General features: G+C 37.0%; 2 protein-coding genes across 2 annotated transcripts; both read left to right on the forward strand.

Moving 5' to 3' along the window:
• The first annotated feature begins 4,723 nt into the window (after nt 1–4,723).
• LOC133695335 (uncharacterized) lies at nt 4,724–5,834 on the forward strand. Its single transcript, XM_062117276.1, has one exon. The coding sequence runs from the start codon at nt 4,851–4,853 to the stop codon at nt 5,676–5,678; it is 828 nt and encodes a 275-aa protein (XP_061973260.1). The 5' UTR covers nt 4,724–4,850; the 3' UTR covers nt 5,679–5,834.
• An 8,069-nt stretch (nt 5,835–13,903) lies between these two features.
• On the forward strand, nt 13,904–14,731 carry LOC133694200 (uncharacterized). The gene has a single exon (XM_062115663.1). The coding sequence runs from the start codon at nt 13,904–13,906 to the stop codon at nt 14,729–14,731; it is 828 nt and encodes a 275-aa protein (XP_061971647.1).
• The last annotated feature ends 5,601 nt before the right edge of the window (nt 14,732–20,332 follow it).

Raw genomic sequence — 20,332 nt, forward strand, 5'->3', positions numbered from 1 at the left:
AAGGTTTATCCCATAACCGGCCGAGAAAATGCTGTCACGGCATCAGAAAGCTCAATGAAATAACTAAGAAAACCAAAAAGGACCAAGGTGGTCTGCTTTTGCTTTGAAGCCTATATGGTTACTCAAGATTTTCAATCAAAGAGCTGCCAAAGAAGTGCCGCACGAATGTTCTGTTCCCTATTTCTGAAAGGATGAACTGCTCGTATGTAAAACTTGCCATCTCTTTCTCTTGTTCACGTTCTTTAAAATATGTAACTTGCTTGCTGTTCTTGGCTTTTTATTTCTCGGGTTTGACTAGGGGTAAGAGGCTGAATTCTTGAAGGACTTGCCGTCTCGATTGATAGACTAGTACGTAGTATATAGAATCTCAACAATAAACGGTCTATGTTCAAGTTGACACACACACACACACACACACACACCAGTAGGATATCTCCATTTTCTTTTAATATTTCTAGACACTTGTGCTGTGGAAGTGTTTATTTCAATTTCCTTCAATGAATTCTCAGCAGATGGCTGAATATTATTATTCATTAAGATCACACACACGGCCTGCATGAATTTTAAATTGAATAGCAGGCTAAAGTCTCCAATTACCCTATAACACACCATCTTCACATGAAGATCTGCACAATCTGCATAATTAGACTCGAATCAAATTAATATTGTGATGGTCAACTACTGTCTGAGAGCCATGGTGTCAATGTGCTCGTGCAGGTCCTTGGAGAGATTCCATTAGGATTTCTTTTATGGGATTTCTCATCTCGAGATCCGACCGCGACAAAACATTGGCAGAACTGCCAACTCACCACATGATAAACAATTACAAGTTCCAGACGAGGATGGAGCTCTTCCTGTCTTCATTTTTCTGCTTTATATATATATATGGCCTAATTGATGTTAGCCAGGACAACAAACATCTAATTAAACGTCGAGGATTTCAAAACTGCTTTCTTTTGCCAAAAGAAAGATCAACATGTCTACCTCTAATAAATCCACTTTCCATCTCCGTTCCAACAGTCTACCCTCCAAAAATCATCCTTTAACCGAAGGTATTGAGGAGTAATTGTCCAGGTTGAGAGAATCAGAAGCAACTTCCTCATCTGTATCCTACAAATTAAGTGCCCTCAAAGACTTACATGATAGTTTCGATGATTTGCTTCGTTTTCCCCTCATCCAACAGGCTCTTTCCAATGAACATTACAGCAAATGTATAGAAGAATCGCTAGAAAGATCTATTCGGTTATTGGATGTGTGTGGCAGCACCAGGGGCGTTTTCTCTCAAATGAAGGAATGCGTACAGGAGCTAGAATCGTCCCTTCGAAGGAAAAGATGTGGAGAATCCAGCTGCTTGGAAAATGAAGTTGGAGCATATATGATCTCGAGAAAGAGATTGAACAAAGTAATTTCCAAGTGTTTCAGAAATCTGAAGAGAACAGAAAAGAAGAGCACAGGTATACCATCTGTGGACAAGGACTCGAACTTGTTTGCAGTAGTAAGCATGATAAAAGAGGTTGAAGAAATCAGTCTCTTGGTGTTTGAGTCTCTCTTATCTTTAATTTGTCGACCGAAGGCAAGAACTACTGGATGGTCTGCGGTTTCAAAATTATTGCAATCCGGGCGTGTTTCATGTGAAGGACAAGGTTGTGCAAATGAAGTGGAAAAGATGGATTCTGAATTGATTTGTCTAATTGGCAAGAAATCCAACCATGTAGAGGTGCAAACTGCATTGATGGGACTAAAGGATTTGGAGTGCAGCATTCAGGAAGTGGAGGAAGAATTAGAGTGTGTTTTTAGGAGATTACTAAAAGTCAGAGTTTCCCTCCTCAATACACTCAATCATTAGTTTATGTCCTCTTCAACATCCTTAATCTTGCCACAATTTTGTAATTATTGATTTTTTGTAGTTATAGGTACAGACAGACAATTATATCAAAATCACTATGAATGCATCGAATCATAATACTTCTCAAAATCACTTGTTGTCTCACTTCTCAAGTTCCTCATCATGAGAATCTGGTAATCCATGGTAAAGGTTGTGTTTGTTTTGGGATTAACAGGTTAACATTTAACCCCATCTATCAGATTTGAACTGCTATAGGGCAAGCCCTACCTCAAGAGAGCTGTCTGCAGCAGGTACACCCGGTATTCTATAGTAAAAGGCGAAAGAATAGTTTGCTATGTGCTCAACAGCTCATTTCCTTTCCGCCTGACGTGGGATGAAAGCAATAAAGTTTATATACAAGAATATATAATAGTTATCAAGAAAAATCAAGGAGAAGAACTAAGGAGTAAGAAATGGAAGATTCGTGACAATCTTTTCATGAAAATCAATCTAGTAACATGCATGCAACTTCTGGTCCTCGAGTTTCCGAAGGCAGCACCGCGGATCCTTTATAAATTCTTGCTGCTGTTACCTTTTAGATACAAGTGAGAAAGAAGCTGCTAACTGGTACTGCCAATTCCCATTTTAAGATTTCTTTCCCTGTACTGAAAGTTAAAATGATTCACTTGCTCAAGATCTCTGGTGTCCCCACAATCCTAGAGTGTTTTCATATTGCCTTGAGTAGTGTTCTTCACGGGCAGGGATACCATCTGGTGATCCAGCAGCTGATGAGACTAAGGATAGCAAAGAGGCCGAAAAATGCTAGAAAACTTATTGTTGCAAGCCTTATTGCCTTCTTAATGTTGAAACATGCCCAACTCTACTGCTCGTCGAATAGCTTCACTCATTTAATTATAGACAACAAGACTGGTAAATGAATGTGCAATTCAAACTCTAAGCCATGCTAATTATTCGTGTTCTTGATGATTATTACCATCTGCCACTGAATAATTAATTTCTCTGAACCATCTTAATTAGTGCGAGCTTTGAGACTTGAACTTGGCAGGGCCGCGACTTGCGCAGCCCCCTCTTGTGAGACCTTAAACCAGCAACAATCCTAAATTATGACCTAGGCCATGGAATGGTTGTGTCACAATTACTGGATTTTGAAGGATCAGAATGCATAGACAAGGTTCCTCGAAACTCATGGTATTTCAAAGCATGTTTGGTCCCTTCGGTGATTGCACCTGCAGGTTATTCTGTCTGCTGCAACAATAAAATCAGAAATTTTGGTTTCCACTCAAAGCTCTTGGTGTTTTTTCCGAATTCTTTTTGCATCTGGTTGACAAGCTGTTCCATTCCTCTTTGCAGGTCAAGCTGATATTCAAAGTTCTGCAGAATCTGCTTGCTCTTGCAAAGTGTGTTCAATAGTTTTTGATATGAAGCTTTAATTTCTTTCCAATTGAATTGTCTTCCATTGCGTACCACTCCTTTTCAGTTGTTTCCTTTTGGATGTTTCCTGCTTCCAGCTTCATTGGTTTTAGCTTCTTTTCCTAGTCTTTAATGGGGTTTATTCTCTGAGATTCTGATAGGAGTTTCGTTTGCGGGCTGTTTCGGTTCTTGATCTTTGCTCCATTCCAGGGATGCGTACTACACTTTGTAAGATGTCCCTTGTTGCAACGCCTCTCATATCTCCATCTGGTTTTTCATAACGACTCTGGTGCTGTCACTAAAAAACTAGGCTTATCGAGAAAAAAAGCAACCATCTTCCCAACAACACCTCTAGCATCCATTATATACACAACAAGAAGTATCAATTCAAATTCCATCGCTCCAGGCTTGCTTGCAAATGCAGTCATGTGTTGCATTTTTCAACAGGCCCGGCTTTCTGTCATCATAAGTTATAACAGTTCAGGAGTCTGCCTATAAAATACTCATGACATAATAGCAAGAACCCATGCGTTGCAGACAGAAATATCATCATTACACCAAATGATTTTGAACATTTTAAAATTCAAAGACCATCTCGTGGTGCAATGCTATTCAAGCGGCAAAGTTGAAAAGCCGTTGCCTTGACTCGCTATTTTGTAATGATAATGAAATGAATATAGATCACTTATTCAGGCCTCTGACAACATTGTTTCCTGCTTCATTGCCATGACACCCTGCACAAGGATATCAATCAAATAAAATATATGTGCACACAAGTGGATTGTACCCATATCTTCCATACAAATATATTTATTTTTCCCGAGCTTCAATACAAAAATGAATCATGAGGCTCGGATATAGCTCTCACTGATATAATATACTTGGTGAGGAGCAACTGAAATCTTGACAGCCTATTGTTTGCATCTAAATTTGACACGGTGGTGCACTGATGATATAGGTCAATCAAACATTGAATGTATTTCTTAATGAATGCACATGAGTGATAATTCAAGCTGGTTGTTGTGTGATGAAGCAAGATCCACCTGTTTTCCATATGTGTTCATCTTTAATATAGTGTTTGTAGTGGTTAATTATTCAAGTTGATACCATATTGTAGAGCAGCATGTCAAGGAAGCAGGAAACAACTTTGTCAGAGACTTGTATTTTGTAACCAATCATTCAACAATACCATGAGATTTTTAAATTTTCATTATGAATAGCTCCAAAAACTTATTTATGAGATTAAGATCAGTACATTTCACGTGATGAGATTCCAGCTAAATTATGCTTACGGTGTGATGATCATATTTCTGTCTGGGTTATCAGGAGGCATGCTGCTATTATTTGAATAATATCAATCAGTTGAGACTATATTATTAGCATTATGTTTCCCGAACTACAATGATGATGAGAGAAAGTCGGCATTGTCAGAAACCTTGCCACATGACAGCAAATGCAAGTCTGGATGCATATGCATCCCAGTTGTTATTTCCTAGCCTCTATATAAGAGGCCCAGAGGAGGTTTCTTGAACAACGTCTCCCAAGCTCAATTGTATCAACATCAATAACCAGCGTTCTTCTGCTAAAGGATAAGATGGCTGCTTGCCACATTCGCTCTACCAGCTTGCCCTCAAGATCTCACCCTCTAAATGTCAGTGTTGAAGATCAATTGGACAGGTTGAGATCATCACAAACAACTTCTACGTCAGTTTACCACAAATTGAGTGGCCTCAAAGTCTTGTATGAGTGTGTTGAGGATTTTCTTCATTTGCCATTAACCCAACAAACCCTCTCCAATGAACAACAAAAAGAAAGGGGAGAAGAGGTGTTGAGTGGATCTCTGCTCTTGTTGGACATGTGCAGCACAACTAGAGATGTTTTTTCATCAATGAAGGAGTGCTTGCAGGAACTTGAATCATCTCTCAGGAGGAGAAAAAGTGGAGAATCTGGATTCGCAAGTGAAGTTGAAGCTTACATGATGTCCAGGAAACGATTAGATAAAACAATCCGCAAATGCTTCAAAAATTTGAATAGCATGGAGAAGAACATCACTTCAGCAGTCGATGCAGTCAGCATGCTAAGAGAAGTAAAAGAAATCAGCCTCGAGATTTTCCAATCTCTCTTGTCCATGGTTTCTCAGACAAAGGCAAGATCAAGCTCCCATGCCTGGTCTGTCGTTTCAAAACTATTTCAATCCAAACGTGTATCATGCGAAGCTGAACTCAATGAATTCGAAAAGATAGACGCCGAATTGCTTGTCCTGAAGTCGAGCAAAGACATCAATTCTGTACAAGTGCAAAATACATTGAAAGGACTGGAGGCATTAGAGTCAACCATTCAGGAAGCAGAGGAGGAGTTGGAGGCTGTTTACAGGAAATTACTGAAAACCAGAGTTACCATTCTCAACATTCTCAGCCACTAGTTGATACTCTTCTCAAGATGGAGCAACTTTGCTTTCACTGCCCTTCAATACAATTTTGCAAGACAGTTTTGCTATAGTTGTAAACATATAGAAATATTCAAGTGTACGAAGATCACTATGAACATAATACAATGCAATAACAATTATCTTAAAACATGTTCCATCCATCTCTCTCCTTGAATATATTGTCATGAAAATTTACACTTCCTTGAGAAATCATCAGAACCTGGATCCAATTCTTATCTCGTCTCTCAGTGATCATTACTGTCCTTTATTGAAAAATACATCTCATTTTTAATCAGTCATATGAACATTTATGTTGGCTAGAAAAGGAAAAAAAGAAGGGATAGTCTTTTCAGAGTAAATCTCATCTATTCCTTTCCAACTCCAGTCTCAATGGCAAGAAATTCAGCCGTGTACAAGTGCAAAATGTATTGAAGGGACTGAAGGTTTTGCAGTGTAGCATTCAAGAAGTTGAGGAGATTAAATCAGTATAAATCTCATTGATACTGATTTTTTTTATTAAATTACTTTAAATATTAGCTATGTTGACATATTAATTCATAGTCCGATTAATTAGAATAGGCCAGGTTCATTTATTAATTTTATATTTTTTTGTTAAAACAACATCGTTTTGAATCAATCGGTCACTACGAAGCCCTTAGCCCAATTAAACCTGAGTTGGGTATGCCAACTATGCTTTTATTTTGACAGGGGAAGAACCAACAGGATTCCCAACAACTTTGGAAAGACATGCCAGTCCTGAAAAGTCATAAAACTGAGACTGGGACAGAAGCAGCAGTTGCATATCCCAGTTACGCAAAGACAGTTTAGAATCTCTTTATCAGCGTGCTGATCAGATTGGGTGAATTTATCTTAGGACTAAATATTGGCAAAAAAAAAAAACACTAAGCTTACATTCCTTCATACTGTTTCAAGATAATAGTAATGAAGAATTCATTTATCCAAAAAAGAATAGCAGTGTTCATATGGAGACAGAGAGAGAACGAAAGAGAGGGAAGGCAACATTTGAGATTAAACAATCCAAGTATATTGCGTGTTTTTCTTTGTATTTGTTATATATACTGTCAGATGATAACAATGTACAGATGGTTAGCTGACAGGAAAAAAAAAAAAAACTGTCCCCAAGAGGAAGTTAATGATTGAGAATGTTCAGAAGAGAGACTCTTGTATTAACTAGTAGTCTGTAGACAGATTCCAACTCCTCTTCTACTTCTGAATGCTCCAATGAAATGCCCCCAAAATTTTCAATGCATTTTGGATTTGTAGAAAACTAATGTCTTTGCTTGATTTCAAAGCAAGCAATTCAGCATCGATCATCTCGGCTTAATTGGCATCAACTACACGTTTGGACTTCAACAGACCAGCTGCCACTTCCCTTCAATTTTGTTGACAGAGAAAAGGAAGTTAAGAGGGATGCGAAAACAGCAACACTGATTTCTTCAGATTCTCTTGTCAGACAAGCCAAGATGGTTTCTTTGTCCAAGGTTGGTTATGTGTGTTACCATATATGTATACAATTAGGACTCTTAATATTAACTACCAAAGATTATCTTATCATAGACTCCTTGTATAGCAAAATAACCTTCTATGTATACTCCTTGTATGGCAAAATAACCTGCAATGTATAAGAGGCTGTTTTATGCCGAGTGCAGGAGAAGGAGAACATTCTGCAAAGTTAATAAATTGATTAACTCTCTTGCTACTCTGCTTTTGGCTTGAATATATTAACATGGTATCAGAGCTTCTTCCAAATCCTTGCTTGCCTCTGTCTTGAATTTTCCTTTGGCTTTTGCTGTAGTTGCCTTACTCATCATGGACCCATCTTTTTCATATTACTCCTGGTGGAAAGTGTGCAGGCGAGAGAGAAGGAGTGGTTGTTGAATCCTTAATTTCCAACTTTGTGTTATTCTTGTTTATTCTTGTTTTCTCTGCTGCTATTCTTTACAGTTCTTGGTTTCAAAATCTGCAAATCTGTCGTGCTTTTCTAATGTTATTCTTGGCAGCTTCAGATCTTCCTTCTTTGGTGATGTTCTTGGTATTTTCAGAATCATTCTTCTTCGTTTCAGATATTGGGTTTCTAGTGCAATTCTGGGCTGTTTTAGATCTTGGTTTTCTGCCGCTATTCTCAGTAGTTTCAGATCAGTCTTTTTGCTACTATTCTCAGCAACTCTTGGCTTCAGAATCTGGTGTGTATCCCTCTTCCATTGCACTAATTCCCTGTCAGTTTTAGTTTCAAAATCTATTTCTTTTCAGCTTTATCATGTCTTCGGATAAGCTAGACTTGTTCCATATCTGTTTTAATGGGAAAAATTATTCTGCTTGGGAGTTTCAATTTCAATTATTCGTCAAAGGGAAAGAACTGTGGGGGAATATTAATGGGAGTAATCCTACACCTACAGATGTCGATGCTTTGTCTAGATGGGAAATCACAGATGCCTAGGTTATGACCTAGATCCTTAGCTCAATAGAACCTCATCTTGTTCTCAATTTGAGGTCTTATAAAACTGCTCCTACTATGTGGAATTATCTAAATAAGGTTTATAATCAGGATAACATAGCTCGGTGTTTTCAATTAGAATATGAGATGGCTAACTTCACACAAGGAAGTCTCTCTATTGAGGAAAACTTTTCCGGTTTTCAAAATCTTTGGGCTAATTATTCAGATATTGTTTATGCTAATGTTCCTACTGCAGCTCTCTCTGTTGTTCAAGCAATGCACGACACAAGCAAGAGAGATCAATTCTTGATGAAGCTCCGTTCTGATTTTGAAACTGCACGCTCTAATTTGATGAATCGTCATCCTGTACCATCTTTAGATGCCTGTTTGAGTGAACTTCTTCGTGAGGAGCAGCGTATCATAACTCAAGCGGCTATGGAACATAGGGCAAATGTTAGTGCACCTATTTCTGTGGCTTATGCAGCACAGGGTAGAAACAAAGGTAGAAATATGCATGTTGTCCAATGTTTTAGTTGTAAAGGTTTTGGTCATATTGCTCAGGATTGCCCCAAGAAATTCTGCAACTACTGTAAGAAACATGGTCATATCATCTCTGCTTGTACCATTCGACCTGAAAGGAAACAAGGAACTGCTTATCATGCCTCCATTGGTGCCTTTGGTTCTGCTGCATTGTCTATTGCCTCACCTGTTGTTTTTATTCCTACTCCTACAGGCTTAGCAAACCCGAATACACTCATTCCTGAAATGGTACAACAAATGATCATTTCTGCTCTTTCTGCTCTTGGGTTCTCAGGTAATCATAAACTTCTTTTTAAGCCATGGCATTTAGACTCTGATGCCTCCAACCACATGACCAATAGTACCATTCCTCTTTCCAATGTCAGAAATTATGATGGAAATCTGAAAATTAGTATCGCTGATGGCAGTTCTCTGCCTAGCAGTGCTGTTGGTGATCTTTCTCCTTCTTTAACTTATGTTTTTGTGTCTCTTGACCTCTCCACAAATCTTATTTCTGCTGGTCAATTGGTTGATAATAATTGTGATGTTCATTTCTCCCATTCTAGTTGTGTTGTATAGGATCAAGCGTTAGGAAAAATGATCGCGAAGGGGCCTAAAGTGGGATAACTCTTTCCTCTTCATATTTCTCATTCCACCAATATTTCTAGTTTTCCTTTTCTTTTGCATGTAATTTTATTGGTTCTGAAAATAAAAGATGGCATAAACATCTAGGCCATCCAAACTCTGACGTACTTCGCACTTTGATTAATTCTGGATTATTGGGACATAAAACATGTTCTTCTCTTGATCTTTCTTTTGATTGTACATCATGCAAACTTGGCAAAAGTAAAGTTTTACCTTTTCCTCATCATGCATCTCGTGCCTCCAAATGTTTTGATATTATTCATAGTGATGTTTGGGGGATTGCACCTGTTGTTTCTCATGCTCATTACAAATACTTTGTTACTTTCATTGATGACTTTAGTCGTTTTACGTGGGTTTACTTCCTTCGAGCTAAAGCTAAAGTTTTTTCAGTTTTTAAGCGATTTCTTGCATTTCTTGAAACTCAATTTTCTGCTAACATCAAAGTCTTGCGCTCTGATTCTAGTGGTGAATACATGTCAATAAGTTTTAAGGCTTTCTTCAAAGCAAAGGAATCGTCTCTCAACGTTCTTGTCCTTCGACACCACAACAAAACAGTGTAGCTGAGAGAAAAAATCATCACCTTCTTGATGTAGTAAGAACTCTTTTACTTGAATCATCTGTTCCTCTTTATTTTTGGCGTAAAGCTCTTTCTACTTCAATTCATTTGATTAATCGTTTACCTTCTCCTACATTAAATAATGTTTCCCCTTTCTTTAAGTTATTTGGTCATTCTCCTTTATATTCTGATCTTCGTACATTTGGTTGTGTTTGTTTTGTGCCCTGCTCATAAACGATATAAACTTATTGCTCAATCTGTTAAGTGTGTTTTTCTTGGTTATGCTATCCCTCAAAAGGGTTATATTTGTTATGATCCCCATGCTTGTCGTATACGAGTTTCTAGAAATGTGATTTTCTTTGAAAATCAATATTTCTTTCCATCTCATGTTGAATTGTCATCTGCATCTTTACCTCTTTTGCCTAGTTTTTCTGATTCCATAACAATGATGGAAAGGTTTAGACCTGATTTTGTTTATGAAAGACGTCGTCGACATGAGTCTGATTCCACTTCTCTCGTGCCCCTTTCCGATCTTGACCCGGTGCCTGATCCTGCTCCTATTTCTACCACTCTTCATCGGTCTACTCGTCTTTCTCGACCCCCTGATTGGTATGGATTTTTCACTCTTGTCTCTCTTGTCACTACTTTATCCACTATTTCCATTCCCTCTTGTTACAAACAGGCCATGAAACATACATGTTGGCAAAATGCAATGCAAGCAGAACTTCATGCACTTGAGGGGAATCATACTTGGGATATTGTTCCTTGTCCTTCTACAGTCAAACCTATTGGGAGTAAATGGGTCTCCTCTGTAAAACTACGTTCTGATGGGTCTTTAGAACGCTACAAAGCTCGCCTCGTAGCTCTGGGTAACAAGCAGGAATATAGGGTTGACTATGAGGAGACATTTTCTCCTGTTGCCAAAATGACCATGGTTCGAACCATCTTAGCTATTGCCGCTTCACAGTCATGACAACTGCATCAAATGGATGTGAAGAATGTCTTTCTTCATGGTGATCTCTATAAAGAGATTTACATGAAGCTCCCCTATGGTATGATTACTTCTTCTCCTCACAATGTCTGTAAACTAAGACGTTCTTTGTATGGGCTCAAACAGGCTCCCCGAGCTTGGTTTAAGAAGTTTTGCAGTACAATTCTTTCATTCAGTTTTATACAAAGTCAGTATGACCCTTCTCTCTTCTTCCACATATCTGTTTCAGGTATAGTCCTTCTCCTGGTTTATGTGGATGATATTATCATTACTAGCACTGACTGTGGTTTGATTACTAAGCTTCAACAACAATTACATGCAACTTTCCATATGAAAGATCTTGGCCAGCTCACATACTTCTTAGGATTAGAAGTTCATCACCAACCCAATGGTATTTTCATGAATCAGCATAAGTATATTCAAGATCTTATCACCTTGGTTGGATTAGAGGACACTTCTTCTGTTGATACTCCTATGGAAGTAAATGTCAAATACAGAAAAGATGAAGGGGACTTACTAGATGATCCTACTCTCTATAGGAGCTTGGTTGGAAGTCTTATATACTTGACCACTACTCAACCTGATATATCCTATGTTGTCCATTAGGTCAGTCAGTTTATGTCTTTTCCTCGGCATCTCCATCTTGCTGCAATTCGACACATCATCCGTTATCTTCGAGGCTCACCTAATCGTGGGTTGTTCTTTCCTATCGGCTCCTCTCTTCAACTTGTTGCCTATAGTGATGCTGATTGGGCTGGGTGTCCGGATACACGCCGATCTACTACGGGTTGGTGTATGTTTTTAGGTAATGCCTTAATTTCTTGAAAATGTAAGAAACAAGATCGTGTTTCTAAATCCTCCACTGAGGCTGAGTATCGTGCCATGTCTACTGCTTGTTCTGAAATTGTATGGCTGCGCGGTCTTCTCGAAGAGCTTGGGTTTCCTCAGGTCACCTCTACCCCCACTTCATACTAATAATACTAGTGCTATTCAGATTGCCACCAATCCTGTTTTTCATGAACGCACCAAACATATTGAGGTTGATTGTCATTCTATTCGCAACACCTTGGAAAATCAGGTGATATCTCTTCCTCACATATCTTCCAATCTCTAAATAGTTGATGTCTTCGCTGAAGCTATGACTTGACAGCGACATCAATTTCTTATTGGCAAGTTATTGCTGGTTGACTTACTAGCATCAATTTGAGGGAAGATGTTACCGTATATGTATATAATTAGGACTCTTAATATTAACTATCAAAGATTATCTTATCATAGACTCCTTGTATAGCAAAATAACCTTCTATGTAGACTCCTTGTATGGCAAAATAACCTGCAATGTATAAGAGGCTGCTTTATGTCGAGTGCAGGAGAAGGAGAACATTCTGCAAAGTTAATAAATTGATTAACTCTCTTGCTACTCTGCTTTTGGCTTGAATATATTAACAATGTGCACTTTTCTCCATTGTCATCGAGTATATGAAGGACTTGAAGATCACTTGCTTCAGTTTTTAACTAACCATATATGCTTCAATGTTCATTGGAGAGGGCTTGGTAGGAGACTCACGATTGAAGAAAATCGTCCACGCACTAGTATAAAGTCTTGAGGCCACTCGATCTTTGGCAGGTTGATGAGGATGTTTCTTGTGATGATCTCAACATTTCCAACTGCAACTTGATACTCTGAGCTAGGGGATGGGATTCTGAAGCCAAGCTGATGGAGCGAAAATGGCGAGCAGCTATAGAGCTCCAACAAAGGCATCCATCATCCCTTAAGAAGAAGAAAGCCTCCATCAGTGGGATATGTAATGTAGGTCCAACTTCAAAGTCGTTCAAGCCAACTCCTCTTGCACCTATTATATACCGAACAGAGTCGCAATTCAGATTCCATCATTCCAGGCTTGCATCACTGTCATGTGTTGCATTTTCCGACAGCGGCCGGCTTTCTCTCATCATAGCTATGATTCAAGATGAGTGCTTCCTTTAAGATAATCCTAATATTGACATATGTGCCAATGAATCCTCGACAGAAAAATTTTCATTACATCAGAATCCATTTGACTTTGAGCTAGAATGCTGTGAAATTCACAGACCATCTCATAATACATTGCTGTTCCTGAGGCAAATTTGACAAGCCATTGCTACGAACACTATTTTCTAATGTTAATGAAATGAATAAAAATCAGTTATTCAGATCCCTGACAAAATTGTTTCCTGCTTCATTGCCATGACACCCTGCGTAAGGATATGAATCAAATAAAATATACATGCGCACAAGTGGATTGCACCCATATCTTCATCATACACAATTATCTTGCTCGAGCTTCTGTACAGAACAAAAAGGATCGTGAGGCTCGGAAATAGCTCCAATTGATAGACCTGGTGGGGAGCATCTGGAATCTTGACAGGCCATTATTTGCATGTGAATTTGGCACAGAGGTGCACGTGTGATGTAGCTCAACAAAAAATGAAATGTATTTGTTAATGATGCACATAAATGATAATTACAAGCTGGTTGGCATGTGATCAAGCAAGATCCACCCATTTCGCTATACGTGTTTCATCTTTAATCTAGTCTGTACAGGTTAGTCGATGCCCTACTGTAGAGCAGCATGTCCAAGAAGCAGGAAACAATTATGTCAGACTTGTATTATGTTAACAGTATTTTGATATCATGAAGAGCTCCAAAATCTTTATTGCGAGATTGAGATCTGTACATTTCACATGATGAGATTCCTGATAAATTATTCATACGGTGTGATGATCGTATTCCTGTCTGGGTTGGAAGGAGGCATGCTACTATTATTTTAAAAATTATTAACAGTTGAGATTATTTTATTAGCATTATGCTTCCTGAACTACAGCAATGATGAGAGAGAGCCGCATTGTTAGATAAAGGCCACATGACAGCAAATACAAGTATGGATGCATGCATTTCTTAATGTTATTTCCTATTGTCTATATAATAGACCCATGAGAGATGCCTTGAACAACATCTCCCAAGCTCCATTGTATCAACATCAATAACCAGCGTTCTTCTGCTAAAGGATAAGATGGCTGCTTGCCACATTCGCTCTATCAGCTTGCCCTCAAGATCTCACCCTCTAAATGTCAGCGTAGAAGATCAATTGGACAGGTTGAGATCATCAGAAACAACTTCTACTTCAGTTTACCACAAATTGAGTGGCCTCAAAGTCTTGTATGAGTGTGTTGAGGATTTTCTTCAGTTGCCAATAACACAACAAACCCTCTCCAATGAACAACAAAAAGAAAGGGGAGAAGAGGTGTTGAGTGGATCTCTGCTCTTGTTGGACATGTGCAGCACAACTAGAGATGTTTTTTCATCAATGAAGGAGTGCTTGCAGGAACTTGAATCATCTCTCAGGAGGAGAAAAGGTGGAGAATCTGGATTCGCAAGTGAAGTTGAAGCTTATATTATGTCCAGGAAACAATTAGATAAAACAATCCGCAAATGCTTCAAAAATTTGAAGAGCATGGAGAAGAACATCACTTCAGAAGTCGATGCAGTCAGCCTGCTGACAGAAGTAAAAGGAATCAGCCTCGAGATTTTCCAATCTCTCTTGTCCATGGTTTCTCAGACAAAGGCAAGATCAAGCTCCCATGGCTGGGCTGTCGTTTCAAAATTATTTCAATCCAAACGTGTATCATGCGAAGCTGAACTCAATGAATTCGAAAAGATAGACGCCGAATTGCTTGTCCTGAAGTCGAGCAAAGACATCAATTCTGTACAACTGCAAAATACATTGAAAGGACTGGAGGCCTTAGAGTCAACCATTCAGGAAGCAGAGGAGGAGTTGGAGGCTGTTTACAGGAAATTACTGAAAACCAGAGTTACCATTCTCAACATTCTCAGCCACTAGTTGATGCTCTTCTCAAGATGGAGCAGCTTTGCTTTCACTGCCCTTCAATACAATTTTGCAAGACAATTTTGCCATAGTTGTAAATATATAGAAATAGTCAAGTGTATAAATATCAATATGAATTACCATACCTTTCATCTAAATTACTCGTGGCTCTCTCTTCTCCCATGTCTTGTCTTCAAAATCTTAAGAGTTAATTTATTTATCCATAAAAAAATGTTACTTGTTTAATTATTTGTAGCAGATTGTTAATGGGAAAAATTGAAGCCAGCTCTTGTTGAATTGAATAGATTAATTAATGCAACCTGGGTTCCTGGCCTAATTTCTTATTGACGCTAACTTGTACAGCCTAGATAATTGCTATTGCTCTTTGCAGTTTTCCATAGAAAATGGCCGCCATCCACTGGAACGTGTCCTGAAGTGTTTTCAAAGCAGATTGAGCAAGCTTAATGACCTGAACTTGTACTTGTTCATTACAAAACTGGACTTGTTTAGCTTCAATCAAGAGATACCATATAGACATGGTTATAAGACACGATTCAGATCTAAGTTGCGGGTTGCTTGGCTCAACCTGCGGGTTGACGGACAAGCCTTTTTTTAAAAAAAATAATATTGTTTTAATTAAAAATATGATTGGGCATAAAACTCAGAATCAAGAATATACCTTAGAATTCGCCTCCATTTTCTTAAAATCCGGTTCTGCCATGGAGAACTACTCGTTTAATGCATGAAATATTTTTGGAATTGACTTTGGAAAAGAATATTCTTAAAATTCGCCTACTTTTTCCAGGTACAGTTCGTTATACGAAGGAAGGGATAATCATAGAATTCTAAGAACTTTATCCAAAAAAACCCTTCACCCCTCTCTCCCATCGGATTCAAAGAACCTCAGATTTGAAATGTTGGGTTATGATAAAGATAAGGAGAGAGAAAAATGTTGGTTGTTCCTGTCGGAATTATTAGCCTTAGAGTCGTACCATTACACCTAGACATCACATACCATAGATGGGTCCATACATGGCAATTGATTGACTACTCCATATTTGGCCAAACAGTGAACCTTTTTGGTGAATTAGCACCCACCAAATGTAGCCTTCAGGTTCGATGAGTCACGGTCGGTGTAACTATTTGGGTCTTAGACCTCGAGTCTACATGGATCAATGTAGGCCATAATCCAATGTTACGGGACAATATCATACAGTACAAAATTACTAACAGAGGGCGAGGGGACCATGGTCCACCCTATGGCTAGTACTCCTAGCCTTTAAGTTGGTCCTATTCTAGGAACCATTACTATGTGACACATTTTAAAAAGATGTTGAAAGGGCCTTAGCACCAACCAGAAGAAAATCGAAGGGTGGCCAACTTGTCAAACCATGTGCCGTTAATATTTGAGCACTTGGACTAATAAACGACTGATTCATGTAGACTACCAATTGACTTGGAGTGTGGAACCATATCTAGTTTGACAAGGCAAATTAAAGAAAGTTGAGAGATTAGGTATACGTCTTTTATGCACCCAACAGGTCCATTTGAAGGTGACGATGATTGTAAGAAGCATGTTATGCCAATGAAATTCAAGCTAAGGATAATCCAATAACCTAACCTAATTTATGTATTTAAAGAGAATTTTTGCTAGAGAATTTGTTCTCTCTTCTCCTCTTTTCCTTCCCTTACCGTGACTTTTCTCCCAAAAATAATAAGGAATTTAGTTATATCTAAACTTGTGTTTTTGGGTTTTAAGAAGGGTTGAAGAAGTAGGTAAGTATTATGATCCCTTTTTTAGTTGTTTTTCTATTTGGGATGTGATAGTTGATGGATTAAAGAAATGTTTTAGAATTTATATGATATTTAGTATATTGATTTGATATATAGATGATTTAGGAGGTGTAATTGATGTTTATGGTGTTAATTTTGGCTTAAAACAAACTAATTGAGGGATTTGAATTTTTTTTTTAAAATTGGCATATTGAGATTTTGGAATCCAGATCAACCGGTTGATCTAAACTAGCCGATCAATTGGCTTGATGTTGTCGATTGACAGGATGGTTTGAACCGGTCATCTAGCTAGCTTGAGGCGGTTGTCAACCTATTAGTCTTTTCGATCGAATGGTTGATTGAGCAGTGGGGTTCAATCGGTTCTTTTAAGTTTGGTTAGATTGGGACATGTTCAGGATCAATTAGGTGGTCTATTTTGGATTTATATTTATATTTTGGTCTCAAATCTTATAGTTATAATCTTTTAGGTTAATTGTTTCGAGTCATTTTTTAGTGTTTTTTCATATTTGTTATAGGTTTTATTAACGTTCCTCCTAGCAATCATTAATAATTCCTAGTTCTACATATGTTTGTCTTTTGCCTTTATTTTTCGAGTAAGTGGGATAATTTTTAATATACATGTAACATAAATAAGTTATATATGTTGATTATATGATAAATACGTATAACATTCTTGAATATCTATATATGTTGATTTATTGTCAAGTACTCATCCGTCTCTTGAATATATATTTATATTATGTTGAATTAAATCATATTCGATATAACATTCATTTGCTTTGATAATTATACGAATATCTATTATGTCTTGATATCGTACTTGTCAAAAACTTCATACTAATGAAAAGTAGTTAGTCTTTGTACATATTATTTATGTATAGCAAACTGGTGAGAGAGGCACCAACTTGTGTGTAACTAATCATCTCAAGGTGTTTTGTTCTTGTAACTTTAGTGTTTCATATGTTATCTGACATGTATTCTACTACCATATGTTAATATACTTAGTATGCATGTATATATAAGATATGTACGACTTACAATTTATAATATCTAAGATGTATATTAAATGTTATTCACTCACTGAATTGGTTGAACTCACCCCTCTTTTTTATTATTATTTACATATTCTTAGCTTCTATTAGCATGTTGATTTTGTTGAGAGTTCCTGATTCTTCGCTTTTGATTGGTATGACTTGCTTGTTTCCGCAAAACTTTCCGTCTTATTCATTTTCATTTAATGTCTTAGATGCTCAACTATTATATTGTTTTTATTCAAGTTTAGATTTATTTCAAAAGGTTGGATTTTATTTAACGTAATAAGTGTTTTAAATTATTAATTCTTTTTACTGGTTTTGAGAAATATTTGAAAGTTTATGAAATGCTGTGTGATTCTATATAATCTGATTTATGATATATATGTTATGAGGCTTAGCATAGGTTAGGTGTCTTGAAGAACCACTCCTGCATTGCCAATTATGGACCCGAAGTTTGGGTCGTGACAATGATGGAGAGGGACCGTTATAGAAACTGTGTTGAACCATTAATGAATTAATATTTCTTCATGCTTATCAGTCAATATGGGTACTCTCTTTTTATTAAAGGGTTCACATTTAAGTGGCTTTTGAAGTCATGGAAGTTATGAGTGTGCGCGCGCATAAGGATATACATAACTTAAAATTATGGTAGTTTTATGATATAACATGTATCAATTAGGTCTCTCGTATGTGGGCTAGCCTGTAAGACTGTTTGCAGGTTACTCTAATTTTAGGGATAGACTTCTCAAATTAAGAAGTTGTGAGTACAATTTTAAATTGAGTCTAGTTTAAAAGCTTAAACTGAGAAGTTTGAGAGTCGAAACTTGATTTGCATTGAATTTATAATTAGATCAAATAAGATATTAATTCAATGAAATATGGTTGACCTAACGAGTGTTTTAATAATTCATTTGACGTAATCAAACTTGATCAAGTCAATACCAAAGAATTTTTATAAAATAAAAAATAATATTGTTTTAATAAAAGTATTGATTCAACTATAATCTTATCCAAACTCTTTTTCTAAGTCAATCTTGAATCACATCTAGAATTGTGACAATGTGTATATAATTACATAAAATTGTTCTTGAATAGTTTTTTTTTTCACTGCATCAAAGAAGTGAACTTGGTTTTAATACATTAACTAACTAGTTATGTAACCGCGTTTCTGTCACGGGTTGAATAAAACATTTTTTAAAGAAAAAGATTATGCTCAATTGAAGATGATGCTCAATGGATAAAAGCGTGTTTTAAAGAAGGAAAACAAACAATATCGCTGGGCAGTCCACGTTCCAGGGATCCAATGGGTGACTTGTATTCTTGAAGTAGCTTAGACACCTACTTCTAGCTGGCATCCTTAGCAGGTGCATGTACTAAGCTAGCTAATCTATGGTGTAGAAGTAGACTAGTGATGGACGGACGTGTGAGCCCAATTAAAGTTATTAGAGTTGTGGACCGTTCATAATTAGCCGGACTGTCTTCTCACCGCTGTTGAAAGAGATGTTTTGAGTTTGTGGGGAGCGATCATCGCCTCCTGTCCTTGTTTTGATCTCTACGGCACGAGTTATGTTTCCGGTGGCAACATGCTCTTGTTTCTTAGATGATGAAGTCATGCATGAGCAAATAATATTTGTACAAATAAGGCTGATGACAAGGGATTTGTAAACCCAAGAATGCTCGGCAATTTCTTGGAGTTAGGGAGGATACAAAACGCTGTCGTGGTAGCTCGCATGATCCATTTACATTATGCCCTGATTGGATAAGAATCGATGAGGGTGATGTGAAAGACTTGTATGAATAATGATTTTCAAGGTAAAAAGCTTTCTAAATTTAAAACGTGTTTAAATTTAAATATTATCTCAATTTAAAATAAAGTCAAAATTTATTTTATAATATTATCTAGCAAATGAATCTCACTATGTCGTGTGTTTTAGAAGAAAAAAAAAGTTTTTTTCTTAAAAAAAAAAAAGGGTAATTATAACATATCTCGAAACAAAAGAATCCATCAGAAGCTTCAAAGGAAGCAATTAATTAAGAAGGGGAGTTACTTTCAATATTAAGCTACCGAATATCAAAAAAACATTATTGGATAAAAAAATTAAAAAGTCCTCAGATAAAACAAAAGAAAAGCTTTTATGTGTGTGCCAATACATTGGGGCTTGTGTTATTGTGATCGTAACCAGGTAATTAATAATTGTTTTATATAATTTTAATTGGTCTAGTTTATTGGTTAGATTTTAAATTTATTTTTTAGAAGTTATTAGTTCAAGTTCATAAACTTTAAGGTCACTTAAAGTTTACATGATCGATAACTTTAGGATCCGTGAAATTAGTCGAGGCACGCACAAACTGACCTGACACCCACGTTAATAAAAAAAAATTGTTTTACACGACTTATGATTGAATTTCTTAAGAAAATTATGTTAGTGGATCGCTAAATCAATTTAAAAAGATGTTTTGTTTTGTTTTATTTAATAAAATAAAATTAAAATTCGTTTAGCCGAGTTCTAGTTAAAATAAGTTCAATTTAAAAATAAGTTCTGATGGGTCAACCATCCGTACGGCCTCATGAACAAGCGCACAGCATGTACATTCCTAATTATGCACTGTACACGCATACAACAGGAGAGCAGAGCGCAGCACCATGGCAGGCATGCGAGAGAGAATAAAAGGCTGCTTTTTTTGCTTTTTTTCTACGTTTTTTTTTTTTTTTGTTCTTTGCATTTTCTTACACAGAAGATTTATCTGAAAGAAGACAGCATTTGCCAATTTCTTTCAGAACACAATA

This window comes from Populus nigra, chromosome 5 (genome assembly GCF_951802175.1).
Source record: "Populus nigra chromosome 5, ddPopNigr1.1, whole genome shotgun sequence".
NCBI lineage: Eukaryota > Viridiplantae > Streptophyta > Magnoliopsida > Malpighiales > Salicaceae > Populus > Populus nigra.

What these genes read in the sequence shown, in the direction of transcription:
- LOC133694200 (XM_062115663.1), top strand. Translation starts at nt 13,904, where the DNA reads ATGGCTGCTTGCCACATTCGCTCTATCAGCTTGCCCTCAAGATCTCAC.
- LOC133695335 (XM_062117276.1), top strand. Translation starts at nt 4,851, where the DNA reads ATGGCTGCTTGCCACATTCGCTCTACCAGCTTGCCCTCAAGATCTCAC.